At 42.7% G+C, this 21,897-nt stretch overlaps 1 protein-coding gene across 3 annotated transcripts in view; it reads right to left on the bottom strand.

Annotated features, from left to right (window-relative positions):
- Window positions 1-21,897, bottom strand: part of LOC122778223 (glutamate receptor 3) — an 80,296-nt gene that overhangs the window by 1,945 nt on the left and 56,454 nt on the right. The window contains exons 9-15 of one of the 3 annotated variants that reach the window (XM_044039861.1): window positions 20,446-20,550; window positions 18,382-18,588; window positions 15,783-16,156; window positions 14,311-14,509; window positions 6,280-6,527; window positions 5,407-5,521; window positions 1,079-1,326 (exon numbers count right to left, since the gene is read on the bottom strand). In XM_044039861.1, the coding sequence (XP_043895796.1) occupies window positions 1,081-1,326; window positions 5,407-5,521; window positions 6,280-6,527; window positions 14,311-14,509; window positions 15,783-16,156; window positions 18,382-18,588; window positions 20,446-20,550 (1,494 nt within the window). In that variant the 3' untranslated portion in view covers window positions 1,079-1,080. Of the gene's footprint in view, window positions 1-1,078; window positions 1,327-2,776; window positions 2,892-5,406; window positions 5,522-6,279; window positions 6,528-14,310; window positions 14,510-15,782; window positions 16,157-18,381; window positions 18,589-20,445; window positions 20,551-21,897 lie in introns of those variants that run through there. The other 2 variants (XM_044039862.1, XM_044039863.1) reach the window with 2 other exon arrangements.

Genomic DNA, 21,897 nt, shown 5'->3' with positions numbered 1-21,897 from the left:
GCGTGTGGTGACTTCCTTTGATCAACGTGGAAGGCCTACACTTTTAAAACCTACGAATATGCACAGGATGAAAGAAACGATCATCGAAATGAATTTGAAGAAGAGTTAAACTCAGCTAATCTGCTTGTGTTATTATAATTTCCCATTTTCAGCTTTTCTTTTGACTATTATTTACTTTTTTTTCTTTTTTTGGGGGGTTACGGCGAAAACAATACATGCTGAGGTTTGGGAAAAACAACTACTTTGTTGGGTTTTGTATAAATACCATCAAAGAACGTGCATGAATCAGGATGTGGTGGGCGGACTGGCAAAAATATAATTATCCAAGAGACTGGGGTTCAACGCCCATCGCTCCTTTTTTTTTCTCCTCTTTATTATAATATTTACCTTTAACTTGTTTGTTTAGGATTAGGCACCAAAGCCACTTGGATAGACTTCCAAAAGCTCACAGTGTCAATCCTGCAAATGTCAGGGGAAACTAAATATGCATCTGCTGTCCGTACAATGAATCCTATTACAATATTTTTGCATGTTTTCTTGCCCCCCCCCCAAAACATGCAGAAACTGCACTTTAGGATGCTTGTGACAAACCTCGCGCTTAGCAAGAGCACACAGGTGCAGTCAGTCCTGTGTTTATCAGTGTTACTGTCGGCGCATGCTCCGTGTTAAACTCTGCAGCTTATAGGCTCTGCATTAACGCTCATTTCACTGCAGCCAAATAAGTAAATACATTAAAAACGGTACAGGTGTTCATCTTTAAATGTTTTATGCCGTGAGCTACTGAATTCTGTTCGCCTCCACCATATTATGATGGCTGCTGACATCTAATAGGGACTGTATATCTCAGACCTTCTTCCATGACGTAAATTTAGCCTAACTATACAGTACATACATAGCAACTCTAAACTAAGCTGTATATTCTGGTGTTTGGGCAGGTGTGTGTGTGTGTGTGTTAGTCCAACACAGCAGCCACAAACTATTTTTTCAAGCATCATCTGCACAGTGACACACACACATGAATTATTCACCATCACGGCGCCCCTGCAATTTCTCTGGACGGTGAGCAGCGGCGACGTACCTCTAGATCTTAACGCTCTCGGTTCCGTACACGTTGTAGCCTTCTCTGTATGTGGCAAAGTTCTGGGTGTTGGTCGGGGGAGCCGGCTTAAAATTCTGGGCATTCTTGGCCAATTTCAGCCGTTTGGTTTCTTGCCGTGATTTATAACAGAACTCTATCAGAGCCACCATCATGGCCAGCCCCAGCCCTCCAACCAGAATATAGAAGACACCAGCCACATTGCTTAGACTGAGAGCACTTGTCTTGTCCTGGGGGAAAGTGAATGGCAACGTTAAGAGTTTTGCAGTGGAGCAAGGACAACATCACACAAAATGCAGCCTGTATCCTTCACACTGAGCCTCACGTAGCCTGACTTTCAACAGTAAAAAATGCTTTCATGAATCATTACACTACATTTTACTGATGCAAGTTCATAAATAATCTACTAACAGCTACAAGCAACGTATCATTTAAGGTGAAATCAGGTGCTAAGGCTATAATTTTGACTGAAACGATTTTCCTATGGCTGTCACAAAGTTATGAGGAACTTCAGACTGCCATAGTCAAACCATTCTCCATTACGGAGCAAGAAGCCAACTCTTAAAACTCTCTCTGCTGGTGAATGTAGATCTTATGCTTCCCTACACTGCACCAAACGTATGTAAAATGGCTTCTTCTTGACCATGTTAGGAAGCTGGTCAGTATCGCATAGGTCAACAGCTCTGAAAATCCCTATCTTTTTATTTTATTTAAATTTTTTTAAATATCATCTTGGAGACATGTACGTATAACTCTCAAGGCAACATTGTCATACAGTACAGTCAAATTCATAATAGATGAATGATAGCTCCATTAAAGGATCACTGAGGATCAAACCATTTTGCTGCTGCTTACTTCCCAAACTTATTCATTAAAAATTTGTTCATTGGAGTTTTACTATTTGCAGTTTAACCCTATGAGCAAGTAGATGGATAACATAAAGCTACCCGGTAAACCCTAACATGTGATCTGAACCTTTGGAAGCATCTCAGAGGGTTAAATAGTGGGTTTATTACATTCCTCAACTTCTTATGATGTGCAAACAGAGACTCCAACTTCAACTCTGAACAGCCATGAGATGTGGAGGACACCCTACAGTGCCCGTGCCACTTAGAGAGGTTGAATTTGACTGACTCATCGCAATAAAAGGCTTTCGGCTGTTCGTCACACCACAGGAGGCTAAAGAATCTAATAGACACATCTCAGTGCAAACTAGTAACAACGCAAATAAATCAAATTTTCATTAACAGTTTGGTTAATAGAAACAGCAGCATAATGGTCAGAGTATCATGAATGTCAAGAGTGAAAATGAGCAAAAATAGCATTTATCAACAACTATTAACTGCTGTGATTCACTTGAAATCATGTATCTGAAAGGCACTTCCCCTTTAGCATTATCATTACTGTATTTCTTTTGTATTATCACTTGTCAAAAATGTGTCATTCCTATGGCATAAGAGAAAGAAAAAAAAAGAATTTGGGGGAAACAGTGCCATGTGTCAGTGCCACGTACAAAACTGTGTTACAGTTGGTGGCGCGGAAAAATAGAATACAAAAAAAGAGAAAATAAATTATGTGTAGCAAATAAACAAAATGTATACTAGAGACGTTTTGTCTTGCATATGAACAGTACGTCAAAATGCAATTTGGAATCAGTACAAAAGACCTGCAGCGACTGACCTTACTTCCAGAGTCCTTGGTTCCACATTCACCCTTATCGTACCACCATTTGTTTTTCAGCTTGTCTAAGATGCCTTGTTCACTGAGTTTCAATACTGCAAGGTTTACAGGAGTTCTTCACGTGGGAAATAACATAAATAACATTATATTATGTTATTTTATGTTATTCAACTTTTAAACTACTACATACTTAACAAAGCGATAAAGCAGAGCTCCTGGCAATGTCAACATCACAGAGAGCAGGCATTCTACCTATTACCTTCATAACCCCTAGTCTAAAGCCAGGGCCTGCCCATATCGCTTTGAGTAATCGGCAGACGCTGTTAGCGGGGTGACGGGCAGGTACTGAAACATACAATCTGCAAGTCCATGAATATCAAAGAGCGACATTAGTTTGGGAGCAGGAAATCAGTCATGGGGTTTGTTTTTTTGTGAACAGTGTTTAACAAATTCAGTCCAACGGGATCTTTGTCTTAACGAACAGAAAAAATGCAACTGACTATACTATACACTATATCTCCATTTCCACATTATCAGCGTACCCCTACAGTGGCTGACTCTGTCTGTCACTACAATCACACCAACACATTTGGAGGCATTATCACCCGTTTCACACATGACCGAAAGTGAAAGCTTAATAAATTCTTACCTATTCTGACATTTTGCGAAGAAAACTTTATCTCCAAATTACGCCAGATTAGTGTCAGGCGAGTGTGTCCCAATCAAAACGCTCAGAGCTGCAAGACTAAGCTCAGATTTATCAGTAAAATAATTCCACTCATATTTGCCCGTGGCGGCTTTCTCTAATGCCTGACACAGCTGTTTCTTGCTGTTTGATATCTCTAAGAGTTTTATCATAACCCCCCCCAATACTGCACGCCACTATAAATTACCATAACGCTCTAGTGTATCTGCATTACGTCTGAAAACTATCATAAAGCCATGAAGATCGCACTTTGTAGTCATAACATCATTTGCATTTCAGGTCAATCTCTCCGTAAACAGAGGAAAGCAAATTGGAGGCAAAGAGAAATAGTGCATCGATAAATGAGTGACCTGTCTTCTCTATGGGAACAATGTCCCCCAAGGGGATCCATGCAATGCATAATGCACTGAGAGAAGATTACACCACTGTATATCCCTCATAGCCAATCTGGAGAAAAGGACTGTGAAGACCAGACCATTGTCTTGGCTCAGAGAGACATTGATTAACAATGCAATTACCCAGTAACATGCTCTGTGTCTGAAACTCAATCTAGGCTACACTCTTGTTGTGCCTGGGGGCAAGCGAGAGCTGTGTCAACTGTGTGCGAGAGGGTGAGAAAAGACACCGTGCACATGGCTGTGTGCGGCTCCTGTCGTCCGTTGGAACGCGGAGCTGTGAGCACGACGCGCCAGAAGATGCACCGTTAGGGAACAAAAGCGCTCCGGGCTGCTTTATTCCACACGATCAGGCCTTTCCGCTCATTGGTGGAGAACTACAACAAGGCAGGAAAACGGAGGGAGAGCGCCGCGTATACCTGTGCGCGGTAAAAGATCACTCAGAGCTCAAGAGACAGATACTTTTGAAATGGGACTCTTGAGTAAAAGATGACCGAAATTAACCACAGGCGTTTCACGGTGCATTATTTGACCTGTGCCTCATGTAGCCTTTCTATGGTGATGCCTTTTTTTAACAGAGTCACAGCCGGTTAACTTATCTTTAAAGCCCAGTCCATGACAAATCCATGACAAATGACACTGAGGTTGTAATTATACAATGTGCCACCCACAGGACCTTGAAGCGGGCGTGTAATCCAGCCAGTAATCTGACCTATTGCGTCACATGTGGGCCATTTGTCATTAAATTGACCTGAACTGTAAACAATACGATGCTTCATGGCAAATAACCAGACTGACATTACACTAAGTTGTTGTGAGTGAGTGGGTGTTTCACACTCAGCACCATTAGCTCCCATAATAGAAAAATCATTCATTAACTAACCACAGAAGCAGAAGGAAAGATCTGATGGTCGGAGGGGTCATCGCAGTGTAGGTGATGAGTTGAGGTGCAGGAGATGCATGTGGTGGAGTAAGACCACAGACGCTTCATCCGAGAAATTATTCACAGTGAATCATAAAATCTTTTGTTCAATTAGAATTCTCACGTTTGACTGCAATGCTTAGTCCCCTCAAGATGCCGCTGTTCCCCTTGCTTTCCTGTCGGGCGAAACTAACTTGAATTTTAATGAGAAATAACAGTCTACGACGACTGTACACAGACAAAAGTCAGTGGGCGATCTGCCCTACAGGTTTGTAAGGATGGATGAAACAAGCTCAACCTTTCCAAGCTGTAAGGCAGTCAATCAGAAGACACCTATGGATTCTTATGAGCACTTGGTCTACTTTACGTCTGTGAACACAGCGGTGTCACCAGAGGCAAATGTTTATTTTTCTGTTGGTTAAGCAAGAGCTCCTTCATTTGATCTGAGCTGTTAAACCCACTGGTCAGACTCTCAGTTAATTTGGTTATCTGCTTTAGGGCAGCAGCAGGTTGCTGGGCAGTTGGTTTGGTTATGGTTGGACGGTTGTAACAGCCTTGCCGATTACTCTGCACTATTGTACCCGATTGTTGTGACATCGAGGCTGACCTTGGAGTCACCTCCCCCGCTGCCGCACTCTCCCTTGTCGTACCACCATTTGTTTTTCAATTTGTCCAAGAGGCCTTGCTCATTCAGTTTTAAAACTGCCAGGTTAACAGCATTTCTTGAAACGATAAAACATAACTTGTAAGAAAATGCACAGGTCCGTGAGAAATCTAATGCAAAGTAATAATTGTACGAAGCATCATAATGATAGGTAGCGGTAGTGAGACTACCGCTGACAAAGCAGGGGCTTATGCACATACTATCGGCTAATCAGAATGGTCTGGGAAAGGACAAATTGTTCAAGAATTGAAGGAATATGGAGAGATAAGAAAGGCTCATATCAGGTAAAGACAGTGTTAAATCTTGGAAAAGGTGGCATGAAGGGTTACATTGTTTAGAACTGAAGTGTGCGGGATGGGGACACTTGTCATTGAGAAGAGAAGTAACAACAACAAACATCATGCAATTAACATTCGTCACAAGTGACAGCGCAGCTTTTAAAGGCTAAATTGAAAAAGCATTGAACTGTTAAATTAAAAGTGACAACACAACAGTCAGGTAGGACAGCACATGGGACAGGAGGGAAGATTGAAGGAGAGAGAGAGAGGAGAGAGCAGCAGTAAAAGAGGCACAAATATGACGTGACTGTTAGCTTTAGCCTTAATATATAAATAGAAACTCTAAACAAATCTATAAAACAAACATTAATTATCATTATATAACTTTTTTTTATCCACTTTTATATTGTATTGTTACCTGCATTCATAAAAAAAAAACATATAAGAGGAGGGAGAGAAGAGAATGACAACAGGGGGACATCAGGGTAGGTGGAATACTATAACAACATGGAGGATATTGTTATATTATTCCACCCACCTTAATGCTGAGCCTTTGGGCGTCGCCACACCGTATCCTTTCGAGTCGAGGTTCCCGCCCACTTTCATGGTGTCGCACGGCTTCCGCTGCTCGATGTACTCGTTCATGGTGGACTCGAGGAGAAAGGCGAACTTGCCCTTAGACTTTCGTACCCGGGCTACGCCGTCAGGCGTGGTCTTAACAAACACTGAGGGCTCAGCGGATTTCATGTATGACCACATCTTCTCATACACTGCTATTTTGGATCGCTGTGCGGGGGGAAGAACAGGAGAAGAGAAGTCGTTTAGAGAAAAAAAAAAAAACCCAGCATTAACAGTTTGTTCTAATGGAGTTTGTAGGATTTTTGCGCTTAATGAGCACTCCCTTAAAATTGCCGTCATGAAGTATTAATAGACATCGCGGAAAGCAGCGGTGCGGTATCTTTAAATACTTCCACAAAATAGAGCGGGAGGAGAACTTTTGCAAGACCAAGAAGCGCAAGAAATTACAAAATCCATTTTTCTCCATCCACATTTATGTACTCTCGGAATATTGGATCTACAGTATGTCGCAGCTTGAAACTCCAATCCACTGAGTGTGACGAACGACCATACATCATCTTTACAGCAAGCGGTGTCATGCAAATTGGGTTTAAGCAGAAATACTGGCATTTGTGGGCTGGATTAAACAAAAAAAGAAGTTCAATCTTTTTTCTTTTTTTTTTAGTGACAAAAAATTGCAGGTAATAATCATTTACATGGAGTAAAAGTTTGTTTAAAAATACGTCTCAGTGAATTAGAGCCTTGGCTCGTAGATTCAATTGAACTCCGACACAATGATAGTCATTCAGCGACGCTGTCGTTAATGCAAACTCTCAACTGTGACTCAGAGTCGATGTGCAGAAGAAGCAATAGAAGTGAAGCAGAAAGTGTGTTATTCAGACAGGAAACCCATCACAAAGTGACACAGATGAGCATTTTCTCAGCGCCTGGGGTCAAGCTTAGCAAGAACTGTAAAACCTCTGGGACTGGAGCCCTATCTATAATAAGCCTCAAGTAAATTATTCAGTGCCACTGGATTTATTTTGGCATGGGCATTTCAGACTCTGAACAGATCCTGGTCCAAACAGTGATGAGCCAGTTCCTGATTGGCACTGTGTTTACTGAAGACTGGATCTCACATAAAAAAAAGAAAAAGAAAAAAGAAAAAGAGAGATACCCTCTTTCAGTAAAGGCCAGAGAATTGATGAAGTGGCTGGATGCTTTTCAAAAAGTGGTTGAATCAAAAGGTCCACTTTTGGTCAATGGGTTTGTTAATGGAATATGGATGAGCTGTTCATAGACCAACATCTGTCAGAGATGCTTTCCTGGGGCTAATTCTTTTTTTAAAACTCTCATAGTCATAAGCCATGCAGCAATGGTGCAGAAAAACAAGAAAACAGCAGAAATAGAACACATAATATATAAAACCGTGGTTCAATTATGTCTTATCACCTGAAAATTAGGAACGGATGTGTTATCATCACCTTTTTTGCACACAGGGAGCGGATCCTCTTCCATGGAGTACGTCATTTTGTACCATGTTTGTACAGTTTAGCCCAGAATGAAGAAATCAAACTCTGGGGTGGGCGTCTATAATCTTTAATGTTCTTACCTGAAGGTCACAGCAGTCTTGCATATACAATTAGACTGTGAGTGTAAAGCAACATTATATTCACTTGCAATATTCAACTTTACCCCTAGATGCCACTAAATCAGACACACTGACCCTTTAAGTAATTGTCAGACGTTCGGATCCCGTTTGAGCCAGGATTCAGCACTTGTTCAGCATGTAAAACGCATAACATAATAATATTCAACTGTGTTTTCACAAAAATAAATGTGCATATTATTAAATAATGAAAATGGAAGTCGGCCGAGCAGTGTATTTGGGACGACAGAAAATAGGATCTGAGCAGCAAACAAAATGAAATGTGAAAAGTCTCTTGGACTGAAGCTGTATTTAAAATTGCAGACAGAGGATATTTAAACTCTCCGGGGCTTAGAATGCCCAAACACATTTATCAGTGAATAGACTCATCACTACCCTGAATTGGTAAAAGCTTCCTTAATAGGAGTATGTAAAAGCCTATCCGTCTCTAATGCGTTTCTATTCATAAACAAAAGCATTAACCTTGACCCGACTTAAGTGCTCCACCGGCATGTAATCACACACTATTTTGTTTGTAGACATCTGTCATATAGAGCGTCAGACCAGAGGTGCAGATGAGATGTGATGGCAACAAGACACACATTTAAAAAAAGAAATAAGTCTGCATGATGAATGTTTCCTTCAGAAGGATTTCAAGGCGATGGCGGTTCTATTTTAATGCAAATACAACAGGGGAGGGAGACGAGTGGTAGGCGGTGGTGGCAAGTTGGATATGGATGTGATGTTTTTGTTTGCAAATCTTGTTCAAAGTGGAAAGGACACGAGTTTGGAGGACATTTCCCCCAAAGGACCGAGGCTCAGCAGTGGGAATGGCGCCTCAAATGAGGAGAGAAGAATGGATCTGTGCATTGATTCCTGATGACAGAGTGTGCTGCCTCAAAGCCTTATGAAGTCAATTGATCAATATCAGAGCAGGGACAAAGTGCAACAGAGACCGAAATAGGCTGATTCCACTGCAACTCAAGTAACCAATGAGATGCTCAGGGCCGTATGTGCTATGTTTTCATTTCAAAACAATTAGGGTGTGAGTTCAGTCTGTTACCTGTGACCAGCACCAACAGGAAACAGATTCCTGTTCCTCTACTACAGTGTTTTGCTTGATTTCAGAAAGTACTACTTACAAGAAACAAGAGCGGTGAGATGCAAGGACGGAGGATTGCTGTTATGAGACTGCCAAGCAGCTATAAATGAATCTGGAGGTTTCTGAGCTTTTCGTTGACAGCCGAGAGTCAATTTGTGGCCAATAAGAGCCGGTTAGAAAGGCAATGTGGGTAATGCAGCGCCGCAGTTTTCAAATGAAAACAGCCATTGTTTTTCAATGTCTCTATTTCGGGGGCGTTAAAAAGGCCGGCAGTGTGGATGACAGGTGTATAATACTGTCAACATTAGACAAAGAAGTAGTGTGGATGTAGCATGAGAGACAATAAAGCAGTATGAAAGCCCAGAAGGGGAGGAGGGATGTTTGATTATTTACTATTGATTGGCTGGCCCATAAATGTGCACACACACACACACACACCACAATGTATTGAAAGCCTACTCTCATCTCCATTACAATCTAATAATTTACGTTCTGGTCTGCAGTCGTCATTTAAAATTCAATTAGGGAATAATGGCTGCAAAAAGTCCATCATCAATGAAAAGATAACTTGCTGAGCAATTACAATCTGCCCTGGATACAGCTCTGTACACGGGGCTCTACTTTACACCACACTATAACTGCCCAATGCATTCTAAATGATCGTCCAGACGGTTAACAAGGAGTTTATAGCTGTTGTATAAAATATAACATGACTTGCTATGTGTTGCAAACAGCATAACCCTCCTTCTCCAAGTGTTTTCACACTATACTAAACAACCATATATATATGTATATATATATATATATATATATCGTATATATGATCTCAGGCACCCCTCCTACTGCGGTGACACAGTTACATCTTCTGTGTAGGTGTTCCTCCCACAAATCTGTCTGAAGCTGTGAGTTCCCTGCTCGATTCTAAATGGCATGAACACAAACTTAGGTGCCTCATTCCAGCCTGGTGACCGAGGATGAGGTATGATCACTTCTTCATCTTCTTTTGGCCTTTAGGGGTCGCCACAGCGGATCATCTGCCTCCATCTTGTCCCGTCTCCCTTGTGTCCTCTTCGGTTACACCAACTGTCCTCATGTCCTCCTTCAAAACATCCATGAACCTTTTCCTCCTATCCGGCAGCTCCATCGACAACATCCTCTGTCCAGTATAATCACTATCCCTCCTATCCCACTATCACTTTTCCCTTTATAAATCACAACAGACCAAATATAGTAGTCTGCTATAAGTTTTATTTAAACAAGAATGATGAAGCGCCTTGAAATCTCTTTCACCTAAACCCACAGCAGCAGAGGAACAGCACTGCGGTCTTATTTTTATTTACTATATTTGGACTGCGAGACACACTTCTGTGATGATCCAATTTGTACAAAACATTTCACCTTGCTTGGATATTTGCATCATTTTCAGTCAATCCTATTATTTATCAGTTTATCCACTCTAGTTTCCTGTATCCATTCAGTGGTCAACATTGAAATGTGTTCACACATAAGGGAAAACGTTACCTGTCGCCAATCGGTTGAACGTTTTGTTGGCCCACACTTGACTGTGCGGCCCCAGCATTCCTCTACAAAGCCAAGCTCACACTATCTAATGTACGCGGTCAAAAGATGAAAGTCAGACTAAAATCATTAAGGGGGAGAGACAGATTTGCTTTTAAGTATTTTACTTAATCTATTGTTTGAACACTTGAAATCAACAACGTCATTAAAATGTCTTACAGGGGACAAGTGATTAAAGTCCAAAGTCAAGGAAATTGCCCTGTTTGTTCTAAACAACCACTTAATATGTATTGATTTAGAGTTACGCAGCGTTTCCAGACCTCTGTCCGCTGCCCTTCGAACCACAGTCTGTTGTTTATTCGTCCCTCAGTATCTCAGGCTGCCTCCCTCACGCACTCTCCCCCCTGCTTGTATATCTAAATGCCATCTCAAAACACGCACCACTACATTTCCTTCAACTTTACTTCCCCTCTATTTCGTTTGTGGACATCGCCACTTTCCTCCAATATCCAGTTTGCCGGGACTACCTGTATCTCAAGTGCGGAGAAATGAAAGTTGAGGCTCTGTGGTTGCACTTTGTCATTGAAGTGCCACACACTGCGCCCTGAATACCAATCGCTCATCTTTGCTTGTTGCTGGACTCCAATAGCTCCTCCTGCGCCTGCTGTGCCACACATCTAAAGTTCGATAAGGCTCTCTGAGGACAGTGCTTTCCCCTCAGAGGTTACTTCTATCTCGCACGAGTCTATCATCGCTTGTGTCAGCTTTCTCTTTTATGCAAACAGGCTCTAATCTACAGAGGAGCCTCCCCCTCACTCAGCACTACGGTAAAACACAAAATGACAAGAGCTCAGGAAGTTATGTTACATTGTGCTGTGTATAATTGCAGGGCAAACTAAGGATTTTTTTTCTTTTTTAAATAAATAAATATCTGTGCTGGCTCCTCTTCCAGCCACCCTGGATAAATGCAGGTCTGCTCTCCACAGAAAAGCTACTTATTAAACATAGTGTTGGACCAAGCGGAGGCTATAGTGCCGCAAGAGCTGAGACGTGAAATTGATTTCAACGCATAGTAAAATGCGCCGGTGACTGCACTCAAGCTGTTGTTACCGCCACACCTGCAGATCAGCAAGATGCATGTTTGCTGCGAGGCTCTGACGAATGTCTAATCGTTTGAGAGGGTACAGAACACAGTTCCGTGGTATGTCATTACGCTGTGCAATTATCAGTCTTTCATTGTTACGCTGTTAAATGAGGTGCATAAAGGGACAGCAGTGTGGCTGTCTTTGATGGTCTCACCCCAGTCTTTACACATAATTAAACAGCCACATCAGCCCATTTTATCATCTTAACCATTGCTATGATCCGGCTTCTCCTTCGATTTCGAAACGTAACTGTGCCAAGCCGTTTGATTGAATACAATCCCATCAAGGCGACAAACATGGCCTTGCTGGTACAGCTCATCATTTTCTAATCATCCCGAGCCCAAATGTTCAACTGACTGCATGAAAAGACCCAGAGCGGGTATTAAAATCACGCAATTAAGCTCAGAGGTGCAGTGGTGCACGGCAGCTGCCGTGTTGAGGACGGGCAACACAAAGCTTGAAGCGATCTCACATTGTCTCAAGGTAAAAGCAACACACAGGCTGCAGACAGAGGAGAGGACGCCCAAACAAAGCAGGAGCGTCTGGGGGAGAGGAGCCAAGAGCAGGTAGAGCCACGCTGCCAAGAGCCTACAGCGAATTCACAGGCTGCCGCTGAGCCCGTCAACAGGCTCCCAGGCCAGCTGTCCTGGTTGGTTAGGAGCAGCAGAATTGGGGCTCTCATGGCCAATCAACACTTACACCACTGTCTTTGGAATTTCCTCCACAGCTCCTCTTCATTCCCGTCCCACAATTAAGACACACGGTGATGCAAAAAACTGTAACTGTCAGGTAATAAGCCATGTGTTCAAACTGCCAGCTTCTCTCCCCGAGGGCATTTCTTAAATAACAGAAGACGCTGAGATCATTTACCAGATTCTAAAACAGGGAAATGTTGATGGTTTTGCAGCTAATTATTGTGTATGTTCACATTATGGTATTTTCATACCACTACAGCCGTGCTCGGGAAAAAGGGTCACGACTGAGCATGTTCTCCTCTTCAAGTAACTTTGGAGGATAAACCAGGTGAACTCATCAAAAATGTAACACCACAGGTGTCAGAGATGATGACATATGTCTTGTTTGAAACATTGGAGTTGATTTAAAAATTTCCAGCTGGCTGATGCCACACGGGTCTAATTAAGCCTGAATGTATTTCCTGAAAAACAGATCTGAGATGAACTTAGACTCTTATTAATCAGTGTGTGTGTGTTTTTCTTTTTTCTTCTTGTCAGCCGTCTACAGCTTTAATTAAAAGTTCCTCGGAATAGCAGTTCACGCGTGTCATTTTCTATTTGAGGACTTGCAAAAGGATGTGAGTGGAACACTTGTTATCAAGAATACAGGGGAAAACGGTGACTTCATGACCACCTCTATGATTGTTCTACTTGCTGCACAGCTTCACAGTCACAGTCATGATCTGTAATCTGCATCAATACTGTCTGAAGACAAATACTGTTTATGGAGCTGTGTCGCATCTGTGATGAAAGGGAGAGTGATGGCACGCCTTCTGAGGTTCTGTGCGAGTCAAGTGTTGCTGTCATACATGTCATGTGCCATGTTGCCCATGATATACGAGCTTCTCGGCAGTTAACAACTTTAAACACAAGGTTTGTGTGTTTTTTGTTTTTTTTTGTAAATATAAAGACGCTATCTTTTTCGCCTTTCTCTAGAAAAAAAAACCATGGATTTGATTCTGCATGTTGTTGTTGTTGCAAATCAACCCAGGGGTAATACAAATGAATTGCTCTTGCTGCCAAGAGGCTGCAGCTGTGAAACATATGAATTGTTCCTCTCCTGCTGATGAGTAATGGGGGGGTGTAAGATAAAAGACTGTCATATTGCCTTTTCGTCATCACAGGCAGAGTGCAGATTCATTAATTATTTTTTTTATTTCTAAACGACTGGACCTCCAAAGTAGCCGGGCCACACGTTAAGACAACAGGGAATTTCACAGCAGAGCAGCTGACTCACGTTTAACATGCAGTGCTGCTGAACTCCTGCATGTGGTTGCCTTTCACAGCCTAACATACTTTCTCTTCAGATTTTAGTTAATTTATGACTTCATTCCCAGCTAGTCCCTCATGTTGATGGAAATATTTTTGCTTATTCCAGACTGCTCGGTTTGACCTACAGGGCTCTTCTTCATCAGGTCCAATTTGTCAGCTATGGCTGGCGAGCTAATTATATTCCGTGCGCTGACCCCTCTGAGTTGGAGCCTGATGTATTTGCTTTGATTAGCCCTTTGTTTTTATCACCTCTGAGTCTTCCACGTTGTTATCACACTTTCTGCTGACAGCCCCGGTGCCTCAAGGTTGCACACTGTAGAGCCGCCGCATCAATTTCACATTCGTGTCACAAGAGTTCAAGAACTGCTTCTCTGTCAACATGCCTCATTTGGAGCAATCCGGTGCAGGTCAGCAGGGCAAAAATGCAGGGATGGGTTTATTGAGCATGTTAAAAAAGCAGTTCTTATGTCTAAGTGCAAAATGTTCCTTCACATTATTTGCCATTGGGATCTAAAAGCACCTGATTAGTCTGGTGTTGTCTGCATGTGTGTGTGTGTGTGAGAGAGAGTAATAGTATACAGGCACAACTCACCCTAAAAAACTCTTTTGTGGAACCTGAGTCCAGAGTGCCATATGCTATTTCTGTCTGCTTGGCCAGATCTTCGGCACTTTCTATGGGAGAGACCATCCTCTCCACTGTCAAGAAGGCAGCCAGGTTGGCTGTGTAGGAGGAGATGATGATGAGGGTGAAGAACCACCACACACCACCGACGATACGGCCTGACAGAGACCTAAGCAAGGGGGGGGACACAGAATGTAATTACACACAGTGACGCACAGTGGTGCCCATGAAACCGCTAAGATCTAACCAGGAGTGTCTAATGTACCGAAATGCATTAGTCATCAGAGTTTCCTGGTAAAATCGTTCCAACAAGCCCGGACTGTGTCAGCAACTCTAAAACACCGCAACCCCAAGGCACCAGTTGTTTAAAATGTTGTGCAATCCAAGGCATTAAATGTCTGTTGAACAATTGGGGTTAAAGATCATTTCATAGCCTGAAGACGGGATTGAAGAGACAATTTTGTTGATGATGATTTCAGTATTTAAAACTGACAAAAGCCAACAGCACATACAGTGCAACAGCTGAGATGTTTTGTGTGAGGATTAAATTATCACAATATGTCATTTCTGCCACTATGTGTCTATCAGTTAAAACAATAACAAAAAAACATAACCGGGAAACAGCACGGTCGGCATCATGAGAATTGTTGCCTTGTTTGGTTTGCACTTTACGTGGCAGAACATGCATCAGTGAGTAGTTGTGATCTACTCACAACTAATGAGTGACAAATACACACAATAACATGAAAAGACAAAATACAACACACTGGCTGACATTTCATAGAGGGTTTGCCCCAGAAGTTATACCTGATGGGGGTAAAATCTGCCCCACACTAGAGGATAATTGGCCAGATTTCTGTCCCGAAATAGCCCTTAAGACAATCTTGGGTGTCCTCCAATTTAAGGTTGATTTGAACAGATAATCTAGCCAAATTAGCCCGTAGTGTGAGGAGTTAAGCGATGTGATTTTAACGTCATTGGACGCATCATAGTCTTCCTGATTTCAAATCGTATTTAACACGTTTGACATGTACGACTGAACAGCGATTGGGGCGTGAGCAGAACCCCATGATTTGTGATTCCGTCTTCACAACCATCCGCAGTTCATCCATAGTTTCATGTGTTTCTCAGCACAAGACATCTCGCACTCAACAGCTATTAACTGACGACGCTGACAGTCCGCCTCCATGTCTGTTTATATTCTGAAGTCACAATAAATTACGCAACTTTCTTTGAGATTCTCCCTGAAATTGTTTGATTACTTCTTGACTGGATCATCTAGTCCTTTCTCAGGATTAAAACATTGAAAATCGATAACAAAGAGGTCGTCAAACCAAAATGGTGCACTATAATAACCAAAATCACATTAGTCCTGTTGTATTTAGATATTGCATTGCAGAGATATTGCCGTCCCCTCCTGGTGTCTATTGCAGCTGACTCACCTGGGGGAGATGTCGCAGCCCTGCTGCATGAAGGCGCCCAGTGAGAACCAGAGGGAATTGAAGATGCCAAAGTCATTGGGAGGATCAGGGGGAGTCTGGGGATCTTTGGTCTCATCCTGTTCCTCCAGGTTCCACTCATAAGGACTGAACCGACTGACCAGGAACAGGACCACGCTCACCCCAATATAGGCAAACACTATACACATCCAGATCTCATAGGCCAGCGGGTCCAGGAAGGAGAAAACACCGGGCTTGGACTTTTGTGGCTTCTTTATCATAATGGAGATGCCCAAGCTCATAAACGGCTTGGAAAAGTCTATCACCTCCTCTCGAACCAGAGTAATGGTGAGAGGCGCAACAGCTATATCTGCTCTCTGGAAACAGGGACATGCATAGTGAGCATTAGTTATGGCCTGTATAAACAAATAGGTCATTTCAAATGTATGTGTGAATGACTGGAGCTGTGGAGAAAGCTTAAAACAATGTTGTTAGCACACAATTGTTCACACTATCCTAAGAAGCCTCTGACTGTGACACTTGAAGGAAGGCTGAAACGACAACACACATCACATACACACAGGGAAAAAAAGCAAGAGTGGCATTTGCACAGCGTTCCACCCAAACATGGCAACTAGAGATTCAGTCAATTTAAGTATATTTTTCTCTGAAATGTGTCGAAAAGCTCACTAAAGTCCTATGAGACTTTTTAGAGAGACAGCTTGGGAAAAAAAAATCCACCAAGGCAGATGGGAGTTTGAGTCACGTTTGACCAAATGCTTCCATAATCAGGACTCAGGAAGAAACAGTGGGAGACTTATTCAAACTTTTCAGTGGAACAGTTCTTAAAACAATTCATTCCATGCTAAAGCTTGGAGTGAAACTGCAACTGAATAATTGAAATGCTTGATTCAACCGTGAAGTCACTTCACGCAGCTATTTATTAATGTTATTTGAACTTAAGATTGACATAAAGAGGTTGCTGGCATTGAAAATAGGAAGAGAAATGAAAAAGGCTCGACTGTGTGCGCGTGTGTGTGTGAAATGCAGTAGGCTGGATTTCCCAAACCCGGCTTGTTCTGGCATTAGCTGTATTTGTTTTATTTTGCAAGCTGTTTCTCTTTATCCCCCTCATTTACTCTGCTCCTTCAATCACATTATGCTATCAAAACACATCCACCGAGGTGGCGCTGCCTTTTTAGAAATCACAATGGCTCCCTTTGTAAACGCGCAAAAGAAAATAATTAATCACATAAGACAGTCTTACTGCAGCTAGTGTGTGTGTGTGTGTGTGTGTGTGTGTGTGTGTGATTAATTAAATAAGTGCTTCTCTTCAAAGGAGCCACTCAGCGAAGGACAGTTCTTTGTGTTGTGCCACAGCGTCTTTTTATGTCAAACTGAGAAAACGTTGGACTGAGGCTGCACGAGGCAGAAAATGCTTCTTACAAGGTCAAACTAGGAGCAACACAAATAGACCCGATAAACATGACTGTTTTTCTTTGTGCTGTCAACACAACATTGTGAAGGGCTATAACCATTTAATCCTTGTGCAGGCGTAAGCAGCACTCAATCAATGGTGAGGGAAACAAAGCAATAAAGAGCAGCCTCGGGCCTAACCTTTAAAAGACAACTAAAATCAAATTAATTTACTGGTCAAAAGGTCACAATGTACAAAACTATTAGTCCCGGACCACCTGCTGTAAAATTACAGGCCTGGAAAGACTTGACAGTGACATGATTGAGATATTTGTTCGCCCTCCCCTTGGCAGGGAGTGGACTTTTCCCATTTGAAAGATAATTTGGTGGCTATAGCGCATCAAACCAGGCAATCTCTCAGTCTGATAGTTGGGAAATTGAACAGATGAGGAAGTCTAACCCCTCATGCATTTTGAATTTGGCCCCAGCTCAACTGTTGTGGCCTCGGAGAAAAGCGAGAAAGGGCTGGGGGGATGGGGGGGGGCTAGGGTAATTTTGTAATGGTTAAGGTGTTGTGTGAGAGCTCTGTCAGATGTAAAACATGGCGTGACCCTTTGCTAATGTGAGCGGTTCAACCTTAATGGAGCACTACACATATGGGTCTTGTTGTTTCAAACCACAAAGCATCATTTTGCTGTTGATTCTAAAGCAGACTTTCTCAGCTGGGAATTTACAATGTGGTATATTCATCATACACATCAAACATGGAACATAATTACACAATCACTTCAAAGGCATACAATCTTTCATTCATCAAAGTGATTACAGTGTGTTTGCCATATGGACTCATTGTTTTCATGTACCTACCTCTGTTTCGACTGTAAGAGAGAGAAAGACAGAGCACGTTCTAGGCTAAGTAAGAAGGATTAATTGCAATGAACAGCACTGAGAAATGATTTCATTTTCTCCGTCTCAAGATGATCACCAACTCCCCAATGCTTGAGGCTGCATTTCACAAATTCACTCACAGCTGAGCTTCCTGGAACAGCATCAGACTTTGAACTAGGCTTATGAGTTCACAACGGGTTGGTGATAACCTTAAGACAGAAAAATGAGATCTCCTCTCATGTTGAAGTTCCTTGCAAACTGTCATGTAATCAGTGAAACCAAGGCTCCCAGTACTCACCCCATAGACCAGTTCACCCACCATCCCGTTCCACGTCTTGGTCTCGGGGTCTCGGGCTCCGTACTTCCCATCCATTACTATAGACAGTTTGTACTTAATTCCAACATGTTTGGCAATCTCAGATGCTAAATCGACGCAGTAGCCTTCATATCTGTCATTCCCCTCCAGATGCATATAATTTTTCTTGTACATCACATAAGGAGCTTCCTGTTGATTTAAACACACGCTGGTTTATTACCTCCCAATGCCCTGGCCCACATTCACAGAAATATGCATACATGCACTCACATGTACCCATGCACACACACACACACACACACTCACACTATTGCACTCACTGCAGTCTCACACAGCCACAACCACACACACACACACACACACACATACACGCTAACACAGAGATTCAATATAATATAAGCTGCTAAAAACACATCCATGCAGTCATGCTTACAGAGATGATGCCCCGCGAACGCACAAATATGCTCTTATAACAGCAGCATGATCACGTTGTTGTCACCCTGCTCTTATTAAGCCATGGCAGCCGGCAGACACCAAGCCCAATGCACCCAACCCATTGTGAGCCCAGGGGCTCAACATTAGTGGCGTAATACAAGAAGGTTAAAGCAAGGGAGAGCAACGTTTGTTTTCATTTCAACAGGACAAAACAAGAGGCCGGAATGAGCTTTCGCAGGGCTGGGAGTCATTGGCAGGCGAGGTGTGGGTCAGCTCAGAGGTGGGTGGGGATGGGAATGGGGATGGGTTTCATAAGTAAATGCCAGTGACAGGAGAGGGATCAGAAAGTGCCCATTGTATCTCAACATATTCAAGCACATTGCACCAGTGCGCACTTAAAGACTGCTTCATTCCAAAAAATAAAAATAAAAAGATGTAAATAAAACAAGACAAAACAAAATTAGCCATTATTTGCTATTCAGAAAAATGCACAAAATACCCACTAAATAAAAAAAATAATTACATTAGGAGAGCAGGAGCGTGCTAGGTTTCCTCTCCTTTTCAAAAAGCTGGTGCAGCTCATCTTTTCTCTTTCTGAGCACATCATCAGAGTCAAACAATAGGGCTGCTCAGGAGAGCACGCATTGTCATTACAGCCACACGCAGTTAGAGTGCAAGTAGGAGCACAATGGTTTGTTTGTTCTGTGCTGAATGTATCCCCTCACCTTGCCTCCAATTCACGGTTTCCCGTGAGTTAACATGTGTTAACCGCCTTACTGTGTTCCTCATTTAGAAACGTTAAATGTTTCCACTCTCTACTGTGTGACTCCCTGTCTATGGATGAATGCCACAACGTCCTGATCGGGTTCTGAACAGTTTTCCTATCATTTTTTAAATGAGGCGCTGCGCCAAGTAATTATGATGTCATTACAGAGTCAGTAAATACACTTGCAGTGGTGGCAAAACAATAAACCTGAGTCCATACACTTAAAAGTAAATGAATCTAAAAATATGTGTTGTTATATTATACTTTGGTCTGGGGCTAATGCCCAGAATATGATTCCTACTGGAAGTTATACTTCAACACAGAACACATGAAGGAGCAATGCAAAATAGATTGGAGAGGTGATAAGAAGGGGAAACACCAAACCTTCTTATTCCTACTCCAATATTGTTCATTTTGCTTTGCCCGGCTTGAAAAACCATTGCAGGTTCACTGTCTAGTCATTCTTTCGGCCAGTCTATCCCAAGTGTCATTGAACATTTACTTGATGAGGACAGACAGGTCTACTTACGTATGCGTTTGTATGCGTTTTGTAATTGATGGAGTCAACCACTATCATATACAGTATACCATTATTGTGATGTCACTGCTACGACAGGCCACTGAAGTATGGGAAATCAAAATGCTTTGACACCCACACGGATACAGTTGAAACACTCCCCCCGGACTTGGATCGACTGTTTCAACGTGTAGTGAGTGGATGGAAAGCAACACAAAAAAGATGTGGTTCTACCCGCCCAGGACAGAATGTATCACTGATCGGAATCAACACCATGACCTTGAGTGGCAGAATACGTGAAACATTTAAAACTGCATGGAAAGTGTACCATAATAGTAGTGACCACAATCGTTCGGTTTTCCACTGAGGAGTCGTTGGAGACCTGCGGGTCCATAATATTTACAAATCGCGTGTACTCGTTCCAGTACCCGATCTGCAAAGAGAAAACAGCTGTTAGTGGTGCATTCAAACCCGACGGACAACATTGACTTTAATGAGCGTACAGCAGCGACACGTCGAAGCGTTACAGGGAGCTGCCTGCCGTGATGCCCGCCTCATTAAGAAAACACAGCGTTTTCTCGCTTTCCGCTGCCTCTGCCCTCAAGTTCGAGCAAAGCAGCAGCAAATGCAGAGAATACTAAAACGACACGCGCGGCTCAATAAGCTCAACATGGCGTACAGAGTTTATACCATCGTTACATACATTCATCATTCATCACCAATTGGTGCCAGGATCAAAGACATAAGAAAAAATAGGGTATGTGTTTTTTTCATCTGCATTTGCTTAAATAGCCAAAAATGCAGGTACAAAAGTGCAGCAACGTACAGCAGACAACTCCAACCCCTCCCAACTTCAGCTTCACAGGTTTTTACGGTAAATAATTGATATTCAGGTCTATGTTCTTGCATACATGATCAATAATTTAGCAGAGTAGCTCATGCAGCTTCTTGCACAGTCCAGTTACTCTGTATTCTGCTGTACAGATGCTTAAGTCAAACCAATGTCAAGTGTTTGTTTGCCCATTTGAAATAATAGCTGCTCTGGCTCGTGATGAAACGTGTTGCGTATGTGGCTGCCAAAAGTTTAACTGTTGCTGGCGACGATTTTCCACTTCACATCTGGTCTGCGTTTTTTTTTTGGGGGTCTCAGATCTTAAAACGGTTGTAGCCAGACAGGTGTACAGCAGAGCAGAGATTTCACACACCGAGTGGCGGCGCTAGAAAGCAGCAAACTCTCCTAAACCTTAGTTCCAGTTATGGATGTATTTAGAGCACTTGCAACACTCGAGAAAGGTCTTTTTTTTTCTTTTTCTTTCCAGCTCTTGACCGACAGCGATATTTGAGAACCGCTGCATGTGGGAGAGAGGCTGTGGGAAGCTGTGTCATGGAGTGCTGCTCCAGAGGCAAAGTCCCGATCTCACTCTGAACAGCTGGGACAGTGATCAGCCCCATACATCACGGATGACAGTCAGAGCTAAGATCCTTCATCCTCTAACTGTCACTGGGGTGACTGGGGGCTCCAGGTCCTGACAAACTGCTGCCCGGCTTGTCTCATCTTCCCTCACTCGCTCCCTACTGACCTCCTTTCTCCCACTCATCACATCCCTCCCCCTGTTCTCTCCTTCTGTTTGGCTGTGTGGGCATGGCTGTGAGGGCTGTGTGATGCTAATTGAAGTGTAGGCTTTAGAGGCCTGGGAGGCAGGCGGCATAATCACATGTCATATCAGACTGAGCCCACTCTTACCCCGCTGAAACAAGAAATTCACAGCTGTCTTTTCCG

The sequence above is a fragment of the Solea senegalensis genome, linkage group LG12 (genome assembly GCF_019176455.1).
Source record: "Solea senegalensis isolate Sse05_10M linkage group LG12, IFAPA_SoseM_1, whole genome shotgun sequence".
In the NCBI taxonomy this organism is placed as follows: Eukaryota; Metazoa; Chordata; class Actinopteri; order Pleuronectiformes; family Soleidae; genus Solea; species Solea senegalensis.
The sequence above is the reverse complement of the archived record's forward strand: the minus strand, read 5'-3'. Positions and strand labels throughout refer to the sequence as shown.